At 39.1% G+C, this 22,372-nt stretch overlaps 1 protein-coding gene across 1 annotated transcript in view; it reads right to left on the bottom strand.

Annotated features, from left to right (window-relative positions):
- The window catches only part of LOC106092506 (netrin-A-like), a 135,639-nt gene extending 114,480 nt beyond the window's left edge, over positions 1–21,159 (bottom strand). Inside the window, exon 1 of the mRNA XM_013259388.2 lies at positions 21,099–21,159. Within this exon, the coding sequence (XP_013114842.2) occupies positions 21,099–21,159 (61 nt within the window). The remainder of the gene's footprint in view (positions 1–21,098) is intronic.
- Between the last annotated feature and the right edge of the window lie 1,213 nt (positions 21,160–22,372).

Here is a 22,372-nt window from a genome sequence, read left to right as displayed (position 1 = left end):
TTTTACCCGGCGCTCTGGTTCCCCATTTTCCTGTTTCTCTCATTGGTATTTAACCTTTGGATATGGTTCAAGCTCCCACATCTTTCTCTTCTCTTGCTTTCTAAGGTATCATAATGAGCCAAACTGGCCTCTGAGTGAACTCATCTATGGTGGTCAACCCATTTATCCAAAACTTTACTTGGCCTGCCGATATCCGCGAGTTTGGTCGTCCGTCTGTGTGTCTGTCTGTTTTAATCATGCTACAGCTTTCAAAAATGAGGTAGTGAGCAAACATTTGGCGCAGTCCTATACTTTTCCATATGCAGCTTAAGTTCTTGAATGGGACTGATGGCCAAGGACTCTCCTTATACTGGTAACTTAATCAGGCTTCTGATGGGAGAATGGACGAATTCTCCACAAGATACGCTCCTTTACTTGTTGGAGCCAAACTTTAATGGCTGTGAGTCAACGGGTCAGGAGTGTAGGGGCTTATTGCCCACAAGAAATTCCATTATGGATACATTAACGAGTGAGCTAGTGAATCGGGGGAGCGTTCACTGGGCACTATATACCTTTGACCCTTGCACGTCTCCAGGACCCCATGGCATTTACCCTATGTGCCTCATTGCAAGAAGAGGGTCAAGATGGGTTTCATATCCAAGGCGGGGAGGCTGAAATATAGTGCGACCAAAGATTTCAGGCCGATAAGTCTTTCTTTATTTCTTCCTTTCTCGTTAAGACACTACTTAATATAGTTCCGTTATCTTCGTAATGTTGACCTATAACATAATAGGTTGTTGTCTTCGCTAGCTTATATTACACATGTCCCTTAATAGAAAATTTTTGAAATACTTCAATAAATTATATTTTCTTTATTTGATTTTACGAATTCATTCTTTGGGCCATATATAATTTTTGATATTTATATTATAGGGGCTTATTGCCCATGAGAAATTCCATCAATAGGCACTATATACCTTTGGCCCTTGCAAGTCTCCAGAGTCAGATGGCATTTACCCTGTGTGCCTCAGTCTTAGAGACGGGTCAAGGTAGTTTTTATACCCAAGGCGAGGAGGCTGAAATATAGTGCGGCCAAAGATTTCAGGCCGATAAGTCTTTCTTTATTTCTTCCTTTCTCGTTAAGACACTACTTAATATAGCTCCGTTATCTTCCTAATGTTGACCTATAACATAATAGGTTGTTGCCTTCGCTAGGTTATATAACACGTGTCCCTTTATGGAAAATTTGTGAAATACTTCAATAAATTATATTTTCTTTATTTGATTTTCCGAATTCATTCTTTGGTCCATATGTAATTTTTTATATCTATATTATTTTCGGTGTACCAAACTCTTACTCATCGATTTAATTCGAAACGACCCCCCAAAAAAACACTCCAAATTCTTCGCTGACTTGGCTAAACAATTTATATTGTGTTAGATTTGAGACAATTTAAAAAAACAAATTTTATCCCAATATCCGATTGCGTAGACATATTTGCAGTAAGGAGGGGGCGTTGGTTGAATGTCCAACCCGTCGCGTCCCATTGTTGATATGACAAATCCAAAACTTGTTAGAGATAAGCCACACTCACACAAAGTTTTTTTTTTGTTTATAATTTGCATATTTCTCGCTTCCATCGCATGCCATGGAGAGCAGTAGAGAATAAATCTTCTTTGGCTTAAGTTGAGAAGAAAATAAGTCTCGGCAGCATTTTGTAAGCTTTCCCAATGTCTTGTTGTTTTATAGGGCAGTTAACCATTATAAATTTTAATCATTAATCATGAACATATTTCAGGGGAAAATAACGCCGTAATTTATAAGTCTAGCCAGATTGGAGTTAACAAGAGATTTGAACTTTGGATTTTGTGAAACAAAACTAATAATCTGAAAATTCTTTTTTAGTATACCATTTGATACATTTTTGTAAAGTGTTTTATAGATAGCAATTCTTATAAAATTTTTCTTAAATAGGAAATTTTGAGAAAATTTTATACATAAAAAAATTAAAAAAAAAAAAATTGTAAATAGCAAATTTTGGCAAAATTTTCCACTAATAGCAAGATTTTATAAAATCTTTAAAAATAGTACATTTCACATGAGAATAGCGAGCAGATCTTATATCTAATTTTAGGACCAAGTATATGGATGGCCAAACCATTCCCAAAATACCCCTAAATCGGAATATATGCCGACCAAACCAATATGGGGCTCAAAAGAAATGTATTTGTGGCAAAATTATCAATCCCTCTCAAAAAAAAAATTAAAAAATGGAGTCATATTTTCTATAAACAAGTAAAATTGTGCTTAATTCGGCCGAGCCGAATTAAGCACAATTGCTATGCTATTTGAGCTATAGAAGGATATGAACCGATTCGGACGGTACTTGCTTTGGCTGTTGGAGACCAAAGTGAAATTTATTTTGCAAAATTTTGCGCAAAATCTTCAATTGTTTTCCATGCCACGCCTCTAAGTCGGTTCATGTCTGGTATCGTGTCCCCACCCAAGTACCGCTGTTTGTTAGTCGCGAAAGCCGGAAAATGATATAGGAAATTCTCCAACGTCTCATCATCTTCCCCATACGCTATAACTTGGCGCATCGATGTTACATATGTAAGCCAGTAGTTCTATGTGTCCCGTTATGGTACCAATAGCTACACTGACCACCTTCTTACTTCCTTTCAGTAACAGCCTTGTCTTCGATCTACCTACCGATCGTTTCGCTGTTCCACAGGGTTACATGCGCATTCATCACCTTTAACTCGGACTGCGTCGACCCCAAAAGGCTTCAGGTTAACCAAGTTTATTATCGGCAGTCCTCTGGCCTTCAGCGCCAAATCGTCAGCCCTTTTATTTCCCCTTACTCCGTTACGTCCCGACAGCCTAACTATGCGAATTTTGCCATCCTCAAAGAAGCCGTAGATCGTGACTTTGCGTCCTGGTTGTTATTGCCCTTATGGCAATTTTACTGTCGGTAAAGATGTTCACACTCAACGTCCTCGCGTTAGCACCACACCACTTTACGCATTCCTTGATCGCCTGGATCTCCGTCTGCAGCACCGTATTATGGTCAGGCAGTCTAAAACATATCTTAGTCCCAGGGTTCTCAATGTAAACCCCCAGGCCCACTCTGTCCTCTAGCTTTGGTCCATCCGTGTAAAGTGATCTTTCAGATGGCAATACTAGGGTTCCGTCAATCCAAGACTGTGCCACTGACAATAGTGCCTCGCACTCGACTTCAAGGTTCATCTCAGGTATCCGATCGGAAACCTCTTCCCTTCCTTCCCAGTTTTCCTATCGTCGCCTCGATTAGACCGCGATGGTATGAGCTATTCCCATCCTCAATCTATTCTCCCATCGCCTTAAGTCTTATAGCCGCAGTGGCAGCCTCACACTTAATTGCGCCCAATAGTGACTTAAGAAATAAAATCGGGAGATCAGTTTATATGGGAGCTATATCAGTTTGTGAACCGATTTCGACCATGCATGGCACATTACTTAATTAGAACAAACCACTTCAAATTTTAACCAAATCGGCTAATATCGGTTATCGGTTAATTTTAAGCGAGATCGGTTTATATGGAAGCTATATCAGGTAATGAACCGATTTGGGTCATACTTGGCACTTTATGCAAAATTTCATGAAAATCGGATAATAACTGCGGCCTCTAGAGGCTTACGTAGTCAAGATCCGAAATCGGTTTATATGGAAGGTATATTAGGCTATGAACCATACTCGGCGCAGTCGTGCAAAATTTCAAAAAAATCGGATAACAATTGCGCCCTCTAGCGGCTCAAAAAGTTTAAATCCGTAATACGTTTATATCGGTTTATATAGGAGCTATTGGGTTGCCCAAAAAGTAATTGCGGATTTTTCATATAGTCGGTGTTGACAAATTTTTTCACAGCTTGTGCCTCAGTAATTGCATTCTTTCTTCTGTCAATTATCAGCTGTTACTTTTAGCTTGCTTTAGAAAAAAAGTGTAAAAAAAGTATATTTGATTAAAGTTCATTCTAAGTTTTATTAAAAATGCATTTACTTTCCTTTAAAAAATCCGCAATTACTTTTTGGGCATCCAAATACATTAGGTAATAAACCGATTTGGGACATACTTGGCATAGTTGTTGATGGTCAAACCAAAACACTTCATGCTAAATTTTTGACAAATTGGATAATTATGGCGCCCTCTATAGTCTCATAAAGTCAATATCAGAGATCGATTTATTTGGGAGCTATTTCAGGTTTTAATCCAATTTCGACCATATTTGGCACTATTATTGATGGTCGAAACAGACCATTTCATGCTATATTTCAGCCAAATCGGTTTATAATTGCGCCCTCTAGCGGCTTAAGAAATCAAGACCCGAGATCCGTTTATATGGGGGTATATCAGCTTATGAACCGTTTTGGGTCATTCTTAGCACTGTTAATGATGGTTAAACCAAAACACTTTGTGCAAAATTTCAGTCGACTCTGATAATATTTGGGCCCTCTAGCGGCCCAAGAAGTCAAAATCCGAAATCGGTTTATATGAAAGGTATATCAGGCTATGAACCGATTTAAAACAAACTTGGCACAGTCGTTGGTGGTCAAAACAAACCACTTCATCCATACATTGCACAGTTGTTGATGGTCAAAACAAGCCAGCTCATGCATTATTTCAGCCAAATCGGTTTATAATTGCGCCCTCTAGCGGCTCAAGAAGTTAATACCCGCGATCGGTTTATATGAGAGCTATATAGGGTTACGGACCGATTTGGACCATTCTTGCCACAGACGTTGATGGCCAAACCAAAACACTTCATGCAAAATTTCAGTCAACTCGGATTATAATTGCGCCCTCTAGCGGCCTAAGAAGTCAAAATCCGAAATCGGTTTATATGAGAGCTATATAGGGTTACGGATCGATTTGGACCATTTTTGCCACAGTCGTTGATGGCCAAACCAAAACACTTCATGCAAAATTTCAGTCAACTCGGATTATAATTGCGCCCTCTAGCGGCCTAAGAAGTCAAAATCCGAAATCTGTTTATATGAGAGCTATATAGGGTTACGGACCGATTTGGACCATTCTTGCCACAGTCGTTGATGGCCAAACCAAAACACTACATGCAAAATTTCAGTCAACTCGGATTATAATTGCGCCCTCTAGCGGCCTAACAAGTCAAAATCCGAAATCGATTTATATGAGAGCTATATCAGGCTTTGAACCGATTTAAAACATACTTGGCACAGTTGTTGATGGTCAAACCAAATCATTTCATGCTAATAACTGCGAGAAGTGAAGACCCTAGAACGGTTTGCATGAGAGCTATATAGGGTTACGAACCAATTTGGACCATACTTAGCACAGTTATTGGAAGTTCAAATAAAATATATGACGAACATTTTCAGCCAAAGCGAATCAGAAATGCGCCCTCTAAAGGTTCAAGAAGTCAAGATACAAGATCGGTTTGTATGACAGCTATATCAATCCATGGACCGATGTAACCCATTTACACCCCCAACTGACTCAAATTAATAGGAAATGTTCGTGGAGGCCACCGTAGCGCAGAGGTTAGCTTGTCCGCCTATGACACTGTACGCCTAGGTTCGAATCCTGGCGAGACCATCATAAAAAATAAAAAAATTTCAGCAGTGGTTTTCCTCTCTTAATGCTGGCAACATTTGTGAGGTACTATGCCATGTAAAACATCTCTCCAAAGAGGTGTCGCACTGCGGCATTATATTATATTATAGCCGTTCGGACTCGGCTATAATAAGGAAGACCCTTATCATTAAGATAAAACTTGAATCGGACTGCACTCATTGATATGTGAGAAGTTGGCCCCTATTCCTTAGTGGAATGTTCATGAGCATAATTTGTAATTCGTGCAAAATTTCAAGCGTCTAGCTTTAGTCCTACGAAAGTGAGCGTGCTTTCGACAGACGGACGGACGGAGAGACAGACAGAGGGACAATGGCAAATCGACTTGGAATGTCAAGACGATCAAGGGTTTCAGACCAATATTTTGATGTGTTACAAACGGAATGACGAAATAAGTGTACTTCAATATACAATTTAGCTGAAGTTTTGACTTCTACTATGGTTTGACCAAGTATGGTCCGAATCGGTCGATAACCTGATATAACTTGAATGGCACGGCAATTTTTATCCATTATCCTTTGCTTGCTTACAAAGAGATACAGAGCAAAAAAACTTGAAAATACGATCATTGGTGGAGGGTATATAAGATTCAGCCCGCCCGAACTTGGAACTCTGTTACTTGTTGGTTATTTCTCCTTCGCTATCGAATATTTCTTGCAATGGTAAAGGACAGCCAGAGGTTACAACACAGCAACCACTATGGGTCGCATTTCGTCCTCGATTTGTGGACTTATTCAATCACATTATGTTTGGAGGCCATACATTGATAGGCCGTATTTATTAGGTTGCCCAAAAAGTAATTGCGAATTTTTCATATAGTCGGCGTTGACAAATTTTTTCACAGCTTGTGACTCTGTAATTGCATTCTAAACAAGTTCAACAGAGTTCCCACTAGCTGTTCTTTTCCAATGCATGTGTGTTTCGTTGCAGTAATGGGTTTTTTGTCCATCTTTTGGGAGTTTTATTATGTGCATGTCATTTGTTGTTGTTGACAGTTTTATATAGAAAAATAAAAATAGAATTTTTGTATAAAAATTAATATTTTTTGTGAAAAAGTGGCAAAATTTTTTTTTACACAAGTAAAATGTAGTAAATTTTTTTTTGAAAATAATTTTTAAAAATATTTTTGTTAATATTTTGTTTTTAAAAATTTTTTAAAAATAATTTTTAAAAATAATTTTTTTGAAAATAATTTTTTAAAATAATTTTTTAAAAATAATTTTTTAAAAATAATTTTTTAAAAATAATTTTTTAAAAATAATTTTTTAAAAATAATTTTTTAAAAATAATTTTTTAAAAATAATTTTTTAAAAATAATTTTTTAAAAATAATTTTTTAAAAATAATTTTTAAAAATAATTTTTTAAAAATAATTTTTTAAAAATACTTTTTTATTAATATTTTTTAATATAATTTTTTTTTATATTTTTTTATAATTTATTTTAATATTTTTTTATATATAATATTTTTAAATATTTTTTTTTTTAATAATATTTTTATTATAATTTTTTTTATTATTTTTTTTCTGGCAATAAAATTTTTTCCCACAGAAATATTATTTTCAAAATTTTTTCTATAAAATGTTTACATAAAAAATTTTAAGAGACCTTTTTGAAGTCTCTTGATATAATTTATTTTTAAATTTAATTCCATTCCCCATCTTTGGTTGATGTGAAATTATTTATGCTCCTAATATTGTAAAACGCTGTAAAAGTCTTGCTTTGATTGCCTTGTTTGTTGCAATTAAAAAAAATATCGATTGGTTGCACTGCCTCTTAAAAAATTCTCACACACAATTGAGGAGCTACAAATCATTTTCCATATAAGTACAACGCATGAAATAACAATCAATCAAGAAATGACAAATTAACTTTATTGCCATTCCACACGCTGTCGATGGAAGGTGGATGTTTAAAAGTGAGACGAAAAAGTATATCAACCATAAGCTGCAGTTCTAAAGATCAAAAACCCAAGAGTGTCTCATCAAGTAAAACTTTGAGGAGAGAAGGAAAAAACCCCTTAACTTTCTTATTGCGGTAAAAACTTTCAAGTGATGCCAAGAGAAATGATGACATTGATAATCTGTTCTAGTCCGTCTGCCTTCTGTGGACAAAGATGCTGGATGATGATGCTCCCTTGTGGGAATTGAAGGCTTACGCTGCCTGCTAGCTATTCCCTGTGAGCCTTAGACTGCTCTTTAGTTTGCTAACCAAGTGTGTCTCTTTTTTCCTTTGGCCTTTTTCCACACTTTTTTCCACACAGTTCTTAAGGAAAAATCTGTAAATAAAAACACTTACATATCTTTGGTATGATTTACACCGACAGAAATGATGACAATTTGTCAATGTTGTGATGACAGGTTTGTTATAAACTTTCCAAAGGAAAAATGCCATCATGTTTGTTGCCGCACCATAAGAATGTTGCCTGTCGCTATGCCATGCCTTTGCTTTGCTACACGTTTGTGCTGTTTTTGTTGTTTCGGCATAGGACGACATTTTGCCACAAAAGGTGCATGGCAAAGACGTATCTCTCTTTGGGATATGCCAACCAGCTTTATTTGAGGATAAGATTGAAATAAACCTGAGAAATGGCAAAGAAATACACAATTGCCTCTTGAAATCTCCCTTTGAGCTTTTCAAAGTTAGTCAAATATTTCACAGCTTGACATTATTTGCATATTTGTTTTGTGTAAACGGTTATGCGTTTATTTTTTTTTTTTTGCGTTTTGTGATTTATTCAAATTTGTCTCCATCTAAGTCGATGCGAGCTGTTGTTAAGCTGACAATAACCATCATAATCGGTTGCGTTCGAAAAGAAAGGTAGGAAAATTAGTTTTGTGGTATCAATGGGTTGTGGGGAAGGAAAGCAAAGAAAAACAAGTAGAAGCGTGTCAAGTTCGGCCAGTCCGAATTTTATGTACCCTCCACCATGGATCGAATTTGTCAGGTTCTTTGTCCAATAATAATGGATAATGGGATATGGGATAATGGGATAATGGATAATGGGATAAGGATAATGGATAAAAATTGCCAAGCTATTGGAGCCGTATCAGGTTATGGACCGATTCAGACCATACTTGGTTTGGAGACCATAGACCATTCGGATACGATTTGTGCCCTATAGGAGCTCAAGAAGTGACATTGGGAGATCACTTTATATGAAAGCTATATCAGATATATAAACCGATTCAGACCATATTTGACACGCACGTTAAAGGCCATAGAAGAAGTCGCTGTACAAAATTTGAATTAGAATTGCGCCCTCTATAGGGTCATGAAGAGAATCGGAAGATCATTTTATTTGGGAGCCATATCAGGTTATGAACCGATTTGGACCATACTGAACACAGTTGTTGGAAGTCCGAACAAAAGATTTTATGCAAAATTTTAGCCAAATCGGATTATAATAGCGCCCTCTAGAGGCTCAAGAAGTCAAGATCCGAGATCGGTGTATATGACAGCTCTATAAATTAATGAACCGATTTTGTCCATACTTGGCATAGTAGTTTGCAGTCATAACAAAAACCCCCATACCAAACTTGAGCCAAATCGGATAAGAATTGCGCCCTCTAGGGGCTCAAGAAGTCAAGATCTGAGATTGGTTTATATGGCAGCTATATCAAAACATGAACCGATATAGCCCATTTACTATTCCAGCTGACCTATATTAATAGGTAGTATTTGTGGAACATTTTAAGCGTCTAGCTTTACTCCTTTCAAAATTAGCGTGTTTTCCACAGACGGATAAACGGACAGACGGACGGACATAGAAAAAAAAAATTACCCATGAACATTCCATAAGGAACAGAGGCAAACTTCTCACATATCAATGAGTGCAGTCCGATTCAAGTTTAAGATAAATGATAAGGGACCTCCTATTTATAGCCGAGTCCGAACGGCGTGCCGCAGTGCGACATCTCTATGGAGAGAAGTTTTACATGGCATAGTACCTCACAAATGTTGCCAGCATTAGGAGGGGAAAACCTCCGCTGACAATTTTTTCTGATGATCTCGCCAGGATTCCAACCCAGGCGTTGAGCGTCATAGGCGGACATGCTAACCTCTGCGCTACGGTGGCCTCCCGGGCATAGTTAGATCGACTTAAAATGTCATGGCGATCAAGATTATATATACTTTATGGGGTCTTGGACCAATATTTCGATATGTTACCCACGGAATGACGAAGTTAATATATCTCCTTTATTTGGGGGAAGGTATAAAAAGTTTGACATTTTTCATATATAGGAAATTTTTACAAAAATTTCCATAAATAGCAAATTTATACAAAATTTTCTACAAACACCAAATTTTCGGCCGGGCCAAACTTTGGATACCCACAACCTCGGGTATATTGCAAACCACCTTTCGCCATAATCCGGTGCAAAATGCATAATTTATGCCCCTATAGCAGCTGTAACGAATTTTGATCCGATTTTGAAGAACTTCGGCACGGACATTAAGTGGTTTAATAAGTACAAGTCATTGTTCAATTTTGTAGAACAAAATATTGGCTTTTGGTAGCTATATCCAAATACAGACCAATCGGAACCATATACGACACGGATGTCGAAAAGCCTAAAGTAAGTGACTGTGTTAAATTTCAGCGAAATCGGATTATAAATGAGCTTTTTATAGAACCAAGACTTTAAATCGAGAAATAGGTCTATATGGCAGCTATATCCAAATCTAAACCGATCTAGTCCAAATCTCAGAGGGATGTCGAAGAGCCCAATAGAACTTACTGTCCCAAATTTCGTTGAAATCGGACAATAAATGCGTCTTTTATGGGCCCAAGACCTTAAATCGAGAGATCGGCCCATATGGCGGCTATATCGAAATTTAGACCGATCTGGGCCAATTTGCAGAAATATGTCGTGGGCCATAACATAATTCACTGATGCAAATTTCGTGACATCGGGCAATAAATGCGCCTTTAATGGTCCCAAGACCTTAAATCGAGAGATCGATCTATATGGCAGCTATATGCAAATCTGAACCGATCTGGGCCAAATTGCAGAGATATATCGAACACAACTCACTGTTCCACATTTAGGCAAAATCGGGCAATAAATGCGCCTTTAATGGTCCCAAGACCTTAAATCGAGAGATCGGTCTATATGACAGCTATATGCAAATCTAAACCGATCTGGACTTTTATCCTTTACCCTTTATCAGCAGATCGGTCTATATGGCAGCTATATGTAAATATAGTCCAATCTGAACCATATTTTGGTCAGATGTCGGAAGGCCTAAAACTACTCACTGTTTTAAATTTCATCGAAATCGGATAACAAATAAAGCTGTTATCGGTTTCAGACGCTTTATCGGGAGATCGGTCTATATGGCAGCTATATCTAAATATAGTCCGATCTGAACTATATTTTGGTTGGATGTAAGGAGGCCTAAAACTACTCCCTGTTTCAAATTTTAACGAAATCGGATAATAAATGCAGCTTTTATGGTCTTGAGACTCTTAATCGGTAAATCGGTCTATATAGCAGCTATATCCAAATATGGTCCGATTTGGCCCGTTCAAGAATTTAACCAGCGCGCATCAAAATGACGTATCTGTGCCAAATTTCAGCACAATATCCAAACTTTTGAAGGCTGTAGAGTGATTACAACACACGGACGGACAGACACACGAACGACATTAAATCGTCTTGGAATTTTACGACGATCCGAAATATATATGCCTTGTAGGGTCGGAAATTGATATTTCGATGTGTTGCCAACGAAATAACTAAATTAATATACCCCCTATGCTATGGTGGGTATAAAAATCAATATGTGTTTGTTTGGTCTGAAAGGAAACATAGACTATGCAATTTTTTTGATATCGGAAGGGGAGCGGACCCTCCCCCTTACCCCAAAAGTACCACCCAAATATAAAAGTGGACAGATCGGGACAATATGCGACTTAAATGAAAGGAACTCAGGAGTAGAGAAAGAATTTTTTTAATAACTGCGTCTAAGTAACTAGGGGGCTGCCCCGACCCCTAAACCCTAGGTTTATTGGACGATCATGACAATATGGGACTCAAATGAAAGGCATTCGCTAGTAGATTACGAATATGGTCAGGAAGGAGGAATAGGCTTTATAATTTGTTGATATCGGAAGGGGGCGGACCGTATCTCGTTACCCCAAAAACACCACCCAAAATCTAAAGTGGACCGATAAGGACAATATGGGTATCAAATGGAAGGTATTGTAGAGTTCAATACGAGTAGGAAGTCGCCCTAACCCCAAAACTCCCAAATTAAACGTTCCTATCAAAATGGGGCTCAAATGAAAGGTATACGGGAGTAGATTACGAATCAGGCATACAAATTCAGGTCAAAGTATAGGGGGTCACCCCATCCCCGAAAAATGCCCCAAATAGGCATATTAGCCAATCATGACTACATGGGACTCGGTTTGTTTGTGTGTTCCGTATAGACTCAAAAACAGCATAACCTATTGTCGCGCAATTTTCACAGTTTGTGTAATTTAGTCTGAAAGAAAACATTGGCTATATCATTTTTCGATATCGGAAGGGGAGCGCACCCTCCTCCTCACCCTACGGCTTCAAGAAATCAACGGGGTATGAGATGTTAGGGGGTCTTTATCTATTTATGCGCATATCATAGGATTGGTTGAGAGTATAAGAGAATATATGTCCAAGAAGTGCAAATCTGAAACGTTATAACGCAATTGCAATCCCCAACGACCAGGAACGTAGCCATATATTTTTTTTTTTTTTGGGGGGGGGGAGGGTAAGAGGTATATTAGAACTATACAACAAAAATAACATTTCGAATATAGGAATTTTGGAAGTGTGGTGAGTGCTAGGGCCCGATAGACCCCCTCCCCCCTTTCCTAGCCTACGTCCCTGCCAACGACCTACATAATTAACAAGTATCGGTACAAAAATTCCGGCGGATATCTGTTCTTTGATTTCGACGAGAGGACATATGTCCAAGAAGTGCAAATCTGAAACGTTATAACGCAATTACTATCCCCAACGACCAGGAACGTAGCCAGGATATAATTTGGTGGGGGGGGGGGGGGGGAGGGGAAAAGGCATAATAGAACTATAAAACAAAAATAACATTTCGAATATAGGAAATTTGGAAGTGTGGTGAGCGCTAGGGCCCGAAAGACCCCCCCCCCCCCTCTTTCCTTTGCCTACGTCCCTGTCAACGACCTACATAATTAACAAGTATCGGTACAAAATTTCCGGCGGATATCGGTTCTGTGATTTCGACTGACAGACAGACGTACGGACGGTCATGGCTAAATACTCTTACAATGTCAAACGTTCAAAAATTTGTATACTCTATGGGGTCGCAGATTAATATTTCGAGGCGTTAGAAACGGATTGACTAGATAAGTATACCCACATTCTATTGTAAATTTTGCCCATTCGTTCCATAAAGGAACGGGGGCAAACCTCTCATATTAATGAGTGCTGTCCGATTAAAGTTTAAGAGCTCAATAATAAGGGTGCTACTTTTTGGTACCCGAGTCCCTTTGTGGAGAAGTTTTTACAGGGCATAGTACCTCACAAATGTCGCCAGCATTAGGAGAGGATAACCACCGCGAAAAATTTTATAATGTTCTCGCCAGGATTTGAACCCAGGCGTTCGGCGTCATAAGCGGTCATGCTAACTTCTGCGCTACAGTGACCTCCTCCCATTCTATGGGGGTTTGTATACAATCACACCAATGAGTGAAAGGAACACATTGCACTCCATGTTGGATTAGCACCATGGATATGACCTTATCAGTCTTTCACTTAGCAGGAATTTCTCTGCTAAATTTTCTTTTTTGTTAATCCGTCCATCCATCACTACACTGCGTGTGTGTAGGCTTAAATCAATCTAGAAATGCGTGTGGCTACGCTTTTCACAGAGACATGTGAAAGCCCTGAAGCTAAGCTCTTAAAACATGTTATTTGCAAGATTTAAGATAATAACACCGACTTTTTCCATGGCTCTGTTTGTTAGGTGGCCTCTTCTCTGTAATTTGAGTGTTTCCAAGTGATTTTCGTCTAGTTTTTCATACCAATCATAATTTTTGTCTAACATTTATCTCTGACACCACATCATCATTGTCGTCTGCCACAATGGCAGTAAGCAATTTACACTGAGATTTTTGGACTTTAATGAAGATTTATGATGAAAAATCAAACCGGTCCAACACTGAGATTACATTCCAAAAAAAAATAGTGTTTAGATTTTGTGGATCTCTCAGCTAAGGCTTAAATCTCCATGACGGAATATTCCAAATTTTGTTTTTGTTATATTCCCCCCTTTGGGGGATTTGATTTTATTATTTATGCATTGAATTTTTGGCCTAAAGTGAAAATTTATGCATATTTTTCTTATTTTCTCATTATCATCATCATCATTGACCAATGAACGAATGAGCCGCATATATGACACGGCGTTAGTTATTCAAGTGGTCTATGTCTATGTCTTTGGCTTATCTCTGTGTTATTTTAGCCTCACTGCCCGCTTAGCCACTTTGAAAATCTGTGGACATTAATGACCAGTTAGTGGCCACCGGATATTTAAATTGATGTTGAGATTTCATTTTAGACTACTGTTTGAAATTTATCCACAAGTGGGGGCAGCGTGAACCACAAAAGAGCTGGAATGTAGGGACCCAGCCAACATCTCATCTCATTGACAAACCTGCCTCCAAGCTATTTCTTTATTAATTGACACTAAAACAAAATCGTTTTGATGTTTAATCACGAAACAGTAAACAATCCCTAATTGTTGATAAATACTTTTCAATCACCTTTCTTTCCATTCTTTCTCCTCTTTCACCCGCACCCCCCGCCAGCGTGTTCCAGTTTTGAGGCAATAAATTCAAAAGAATTTCTATCTTCAACCATGGTAGCACGGCTAGGAAATAGAGCGTGTAACAAACAAACAAATATCTGTACACAGTAGAGATGTGAAAGAGTTTGAAAGTTGATTAAAGTTTCTATTTTGGCTTTCTTGATGCTTGGCTTTACTTAATTGATAGGTTATATAGAGCATAGGATCAATGCCTCACGAATCTTTTAAGCGAGTTACACTTTTTATTTATTTTTTATAAAATCCATAATGGATGGAAATAAAATTTTGAAAAAACTTCTAGTAACTAAGGTGTTGTCTTAGGGCAACGACCCACCATATCTCAGAAAAACCTACTGGAATCGCTATGGGAAGAGTGTTGAAACAATACTTCGGGCTGTAGACAACTCGCTCACAATTAGAAAGGAGCTTGAATTGGCTTGAATTGAGTAATTATGAGGAAAAATACCCTCTTACATGAAGGCCATAGTAGCGCAGAGTCTAGCATGTCCGCCTATGACGCTGAACGCCTGGGTTCGAATCCCGGCGAGACCATCAGAAAAAAATTTTCAACGGTGGTTTTTCCCTCCTAATGCTGGCAAAATTTGCGAGGTCCTCAGCCATGTAAAACTTCTCTCCAAAGAGGTGCCGCACTGCGGCACGTTGTTTGAACTCGGCTATAAAAAGGAGGTGCCTTATCATTGAGCTTACAACTTGAATCGGACTGCACTCATTGATTTGTGAGAAGTTTGCCCCTGTTCCTCAGGGGAATGTTCATGGGCAAAATTTGCATATGACCCTCTGACATATACGGGTAAGAGATTGCAATCTGTTTGGTGCAACAGGGACTTGAGACAACTTAGACAGACTACGAGGAAGCTCTATAATAGGGCAAATAAAATCAAGCTGCATGCGGACGAGGACCAGTACCAGGAGTCCTTAAAAAAGTACAAGAGCGAGGTGGAATCGCCCAACAGGTCGTCAAAGATCTGTTAGTCAATAGAGGGAGTCGAATGAGTCCTCCAGGTTCCGCAGATTGCTCTCCAAGGATCCGAAAACTCTTGGAAGCGTACTAAGAGATGGCGGTCCTCCAGGTTCCGCAGATTGCTCTCCAAGGATCCGAAAACTCTTGGAAGCGTACTAAGAGATGGCGAGGTGGAATCGCCCAACAGGTCATCAAAGATCTGTTAGTCAATAGAGGGAGTCGAATGAGTCCTCCAGGTTCCGCAGATTGCTCTCCAAGGATCCGAAAACTCTTGGAAGCGTACTAAGAGATAGCTCTGAGACCCTCGAGCTACTGGCTGCTACGTACTTCCCTGGATAGTCAAAAGTGACCGGTGGGTCAATAAATTCGGATGGTATCGATGTGTCTCTTACACAACATAGTGCCGAGTCACTATCCGTCCGCTTGAGGACATGATAGCGTAGGGGAAAATAGTCTGGATTATGAGTTCATTTTAACCCGGGACCGGATGGCATACTGCCTGCTATGCTGCAAAGGTCAGGACCGATTGTCATACGACGCTTTGAGATGATTTTTATACCCTCCTCCATAGCGGAATTTTGTCATTCCGTTTGTAACACCTCGTAATATGTGTCCAAGACCCCACAGAGTATTTATATTCTTGATCGTCATGTCATTCAAAGTCGATCAAGCCATGTCCGTCCATATGTTCGTCTATCGAAAGCACGTTAACTTTGGAAAAATTAAAGCTAGGCGTTTGAAATTTTGCACAAATACTTCTTATTAAAGTAGGTCGGTTGGCATTGGAAATGGCCCAAATGGGTCCATGTTTTGATATAGCTGCCATATAAACCGATCTTGGGTCTTGACTTCTTGAGTCTCTTAAGGGGGCAATTTTTTATCCGATTTGGCTGAAATTTTGCACGCGGTGTTTTGCTATCATTTCCAACATCTGTGCCAAGTAAGGTTGAAATCATCTATCTATCGGGTCAATCCGATGCGTACAACCGGCTGCCATGGGATTTTGAAGCCTTGGTCTGCCGCTACTGTGGTATCGCTCGCAATGGACTTATATTTGTCTACGTTACCTAACCTAGAAGATGCAAAGAGCTTCCTCCAACCATGGGAAAGGTTGTCAGGCTGCGCTGGGTCCCAGGCCATCAAGGTATGGCGGAGAATGAAGCGGCAGACGGTCAGGAGTGGATCCCTGATTGCCGCAGATCTTGCTGTGGAATCAGTGGGACCTCCACTGTGCAAGCTTCTTTGGAAGGGTGAACGACTTCTACGATGACTGCGCTAATAAGGCCTGGGCTGGTGCTGTAAGTTATGGGGTGTCAAAGGCTGTGTGGGCAAGTGTTTCACGAAACAGGAAGTAGATTATCCTGGGGCGGAGAAACCATGACTTAGGACTGCTAATAGGAGGCCTTACTGGTCATTGCTACATCAGGCCTTTGTCGTCGCGCTGTGTGCAGGGAGAGGCAGACTTCTGCGACGACGAGGAAGTGTTGGAGACGGTCGAGCACCTGCTGTGTCACTGAGCCACAATTGTGAGCAGAAGACACAGAAATATGGGTGAGCACCTCTTTCCAAGTCTGGATTCTCTACAGGATGCAAAGAACTTCTTCCAACCATGGGAGAGTCTGTCAGGCTGTGCTGGGTCCCAGGCCATGAAGGTATGGCGGAGAATGAAGCAGCAGACGAGCTGGTCAGGAGTGGATCCCTGATTGCCGCAGATCCTGCTATGGAAACAGTGGGACCTTCACTGTGCAATCTTCTTGGAAAGGGTGAACGACTTTTAGCGCAGATCCTGCTATGAAAACAGTGGGACCTTCACTGTGCAATCTTCTTGGAAAGGGTGAACGACTTTTACGATGACGCTTTGTGGCCAGGCTTTCACGTAACAGGAAATCGCTTATCCGAAGACTGAGAAACCATGACTTAGGACTTCTGATAGGAGGCCTGATAGGTTATGGCTACATCAGGCCTTTGACATCGCGCTGTGTGCAGGAAGAAGCAGACTTCCGAAGGATGTGCGATGAAGAGGAAGAATTGGCGAAGGTCGAGCCTCTGTTGTATTACTGTCCTGCAATTGCGTGGAGAAGACACAGGATTATGAATGAATACTTCTTTCCAAGCCTGTATTCCCTACAGGCTCTTAGCCTTCTTGCCATTCATGAGCTCTGTAGAGGCCTAAATTGGCAAATTCCATCATACTCTCGACGGTGAGTTTTTTTCTTCAAGTTTTATGCGTTAGCTTAATTTTTCTGTCCTTATTTGCCATGAACATTCCACTAACGAACAGGTGATCAAATTTCAGCCAGATGGAAATTGAGGCTTCTAAGCGCTTAAGAATTGAAATCTGGGGATCGGTTTATATGGGGGCTATACCTGTGTATAGATCGATGGATCGGTTTATATGGGGGCTATACCTGTGTATAGATCGATGGATCGGTTTATATGGGGGCTATACCTGTGTATAGACCGATTCGGATCAAATGGATGTTGGAACTCATTACTCAAGTCTTTCTTCCAAATTTCAATCAAATCGTATGAAAATTAAGATTTCTAAGGGCTCAAGAATTCAAATCCGTGGATCGGTTTATATGGGGGCTATATCTGTTTATAGACCGATTCGGATAATACTTGCCATGGATGTTGAAAGTCTTAGCTCAAGTCTTTGTTTCAAATTTCAGCCAAATCGGTTGAAAATTGAGGCTTCTAGGGACTCAAGACGTCAACTCGGAGGATCGGTTTATATGGGGCCTATGTGTGTTTGTTGACCGATTCGGATCATACTAGACATGGATGTTGGATGTCATAACTCAAGTCTTTGTTCTAAATTTCAGCCAAATCGGATGAAAATTACAGCTTCTAAGGGCTCAAGAAGTCAAATCCGGCTATCGGTTTATATGGGGCCTATCTCTGTTTATAGACAGATTCGTATCATACTTGACGTGGATGAGGAAAGTCATAGATCAAGTCCTAAATTTCAGCCAAATCGAATGAAAATTGAGGCTTCTAGGGGGTAGTGGTCTAAAATGGGTTAAGACCCTAAATCGACAGATTGGTCTATATGACAACTTTATCCAAATAGGGTCTAATCTCGACCAGATTCCATTTGGATATAACCGAAATCAAGAATTCCAATCCGGGGATCGGTTTAAATGGGGGGCTATATCTGTTTATAGACTGATTCGGATCATACTTGGCGTGGATGTTGGAACTCGTAATTCAAGTAGCTGTTCCAAATTTCAGACAAATCGGATGAAAACTTGGGCTTTTAAGGGCTAAAGAAGTTAAATCCGGGAATCATATATATGGGGGCTATATCTGTTGATAGACCGATTCTGATCATACTTGGCATGGATGTTGGAAGTCATATCTCAAGTTTTACTTTCAAAATTCAGCGGAATCGGATGTTAATTGAGGCTTTAGGGGGTAGTGGTCTAAAATGGGTTAAGACCCTAAATCGACAGATTGGTCTATATGACAACTTTATCCAAATAGGGTCTAATCTCGACCACATTCCATTTGGAGATAACCGAAATCAAGTAATAAATGCGGCTTTTATGGGTTTAAGACACTGAATTGGCATATCGGTCTGTATGACAGCTATATGTAAATAAGGCCTGAGATGGTCCATATTCGGGCCCAAAGTCAATGGGCTTCATACAGCTAACAGTTCCGAATTTTAGCGAAATCGGGTCATAAATGCACCTTTTACGGGCGTGAGACACTACAACGGCATATCGGGTCAGATATATGGGGCCCTAGTAGAATTCACTAGAGGCCACCGTAGCGCAGAGGTTAGCATGTCCGCCTGTGACGCTGTACGCCTGGGTTCGAATCCCAGGCAGGAACATCAGAAAACAATTTTCAGCGGTGGTTATCCCCTCCTAATACTGGCAACATTTGTGAGGTTCTTTGCCATGTAAAAACTTCTAATCAATCTGCGGTGTGCCGCAGAGCGATAACTCTTTGACCATAAAGAGGAGGTGCCTTATCAATGAGCTTAACATTAAAATCGGACAGCACTCATTGATTTGTGAGAGTTGTGCCCCAGTTCTTTAAAGGAATGTTCATGGGCAAATTTGCATTTGGAATTTAAAGTAGAAATCACTGTTCCAAATTTCAGCGACTTTGGACAATAACTGTGGCTTTTATAGGCTTAAGACACTAAATCGGCAGATGGGTCTTTAAGGCAGCTATATCGAAATATGGTCTGATTTGAATATTTTCGGATAATATTTCGGCGGGGCCTAATAAAACTCAATGTACCTAATTTAAGCAAAATCGAGCAATAAATGGGATTTTTGTGGACTTAAGACCCTGAGTCGGCAGATCAGTCTGTATGGCAGCTGTTTTTAAGCATGGCCCGATATGGACCATGTACTGGATGGATATCGGGAGCCCTATTACAATTCATTGTTCCAAATTTCAGCGCCATTGGGCAATAACTGTGGCTTTTTCAAATGCGGCTTAGTATCCTAAATCAGCAGTTGGGTCTATATAACAGAAATATTGCGAAATATGAGCCGATTGGTCCGCTCAAGAATTTGCGCGTTTAAAAAATACGGATCTGTGCAAAATTTCAGCTCAATATCACAACTTTTGAAAACTGTAGCTTGATTACAACTGGCTGAGGTTCAGACGGACGGACAGACATACGTACATGGTTAAATCGTCTTAGAATTTTAGAATTATCAGAAATATATATACTTTCCAGGGTCGGAATTGGATATTTCGTTGTGTTGCAAACGCAATGACTATAGTGGTGGATTATTATTGGTTTGCCCAAAAAGTAATTGCGGATTTTTCATATAGTCGGCGTTGACAAATTTTTTCACAGCTTGTGACTCTGTAATTGCATTCTTTCTTCTGTCAGTTATCAGCTGTTACTTTTAGCTTGCTTTAGAAAAAAAGTGTAAAAAAGTACATTTCATTAAAGTTCATTCTAAGTTTTATTAAAAATGCATTTACTTTCTTTTAAAAAATCCGCAATTACTTATTGGGCAACCCAATAAAAAAAACCCAAAGAATTTATTATCGAAAGATTACAATCAAATTGTTTGAAATAAATTGTATAGCGCAGAGTCGCTGACATCAAGGACAATACACTTAGAAACGAGAATAATATTTTGAAGAGCATTATTCATAAACTGACCGCACTGAATCAGTTTCCGATGGTCATAAATCTCTGTTATCGGATTACAATAAAAATCATTCATTGAGAATTCCAGTTTAAATATAAACTCCCACAAAGAAGGTAATTTTTATATATCTTGACACAAAATTCTTTACTCAGCGTCTTATCTTGGCATCAAAAGTGCAGCTTTTGTAAGCACATGAAGATTATCTGTATGCTGCTCTCAATTCTGCCCCTCCGACTTCTTTGGACGACCCATATTTGTGTATTAATATGCGCTGTCGCTTCAAACAAATTTCGCCACATGTAATCAAAAGTAAATTAAATTAACTGAAATTATTTATGCACCAACACGTCAAAATCATCAAAATAAACACCAGTTCTTGTGTATGCCTGCTGCATTATTTCGTTCACATTTCGTCCGTCTGTCTTTCCCTTTTATTTATCGATGCATTCGAGCAACCACATTTGGCTGCCTTGTTCGCTCCGATATCGTTGGCCATATTACAACGCACAAATGAATTCTTAATTACCCAAAGCGGTTAAAGCTAACAACAACAAATGCCGGGAACCAAGAGCAGCCAAACGCTGCATAGTGGTATGAGAATGAAAGGAAACACTTTAGAATTAATAACTAAAAGGTATGCAAGGTTAATTGACAATAAGGGTCGTCGATTTCAAGACAGGGTTTGAAACAATTTTCATTTTAGTCCTTAAACTGTCTGAAAGTTTGTGAAATATTTTTGAGATTATTTTTCTTCTCCCACTGTGCATCCGGCTGCTTCTTTTCATCTACTGCTCTACGTAGTTTTTATTTATATTCTACTCTGCATAGTATGGTGCGGTATGAAATTAAAAGTTATTAAACACTGACAATCACACAAAACCTACCAAAAGATGAAAAACTTTTGTTGAGACAATCAAATGAAGATTATGACATGAAAGTGCTGACGTTGACGCACTGACGCTGACGCAGTGACGCCAAGAAGGATAATGGTCCATTTCATAGTGTGTGACCATGATGCTGATGATGGTCAGCTAGACTAGTCCGTATGAGAGCTAAGATGCTGTTGCGTCTGACGATGATGATGGTGATGTTGATGTAAATGTAATTTTCAAGAATTCCTGGCAGAAAAACGAAATTGCTGATCTTTTCGCTTTTTATTTGGTTTTTTTTTCTTTGCCTACAGGCTTTTAAGTTGGCGGTCCATCTTTTTGTAGTTTACAACCAGCTAGGCTTGTGAAAAAGAGATCACTTAGACTTTATTACCATAATTTAGCAATGGCGCAAAGATAAAAATATTATTTATTTCCAAACAGATTAAAGTGTTGGCACTTGAAAGATTGTTGCATTGCAAATCATAAATTGCTAGCTGTGGCAAACATTTTAATTGAGATGCGTATAGCACGTTAAGATGTAACCAAAGGGCAAAAAAGTAAAAAAAAGCAGAAAAGCCTAAGTTAACTTAGGAAAAACTAAAAAAGCGCGCTAAATTCGGCCAGGCCGAATCTTGCGAAACCACCACCTTGGATTCTGCTAAAAAATGTACACAAACTAAATTTAGTTGAAGAGCATCACTTCTGTCAAACCAGCAAAAATTTAAGCTTCTAGGAACCGAACATGGATGATCGATAGCCTGTTTTACATGAGAGCTATTGGGTTGCCCAAAAAGTAATTGCGGATTTTTAAAAAAGAAAGTAAATGCATTTTTAATAAGACTTAGAATGAACTTTAATAAAAGATACTTTTTTTACACTTGTTTTCTAAATCAAGCTAAAAGTAACAGCTGATAACTGACAGAAGAAA

Source organism: Stomoxys calcitrans, chromosome 4 (assembly GCF_963082655.1).
Source record: "Stomoxys calcitrans chromosome 4, idStoCalc2.1, whole genome shotgun sequence".
Lineage (NCBI taxonomy): Eukaryota > Metazoa > Arthropoda > Insecta > Diptera > Muscidae > Stomoxys > Stomoxys calcitrans.
This window is presented reverse-complemented; position numbering and strand designations above follow the sequence as displayed.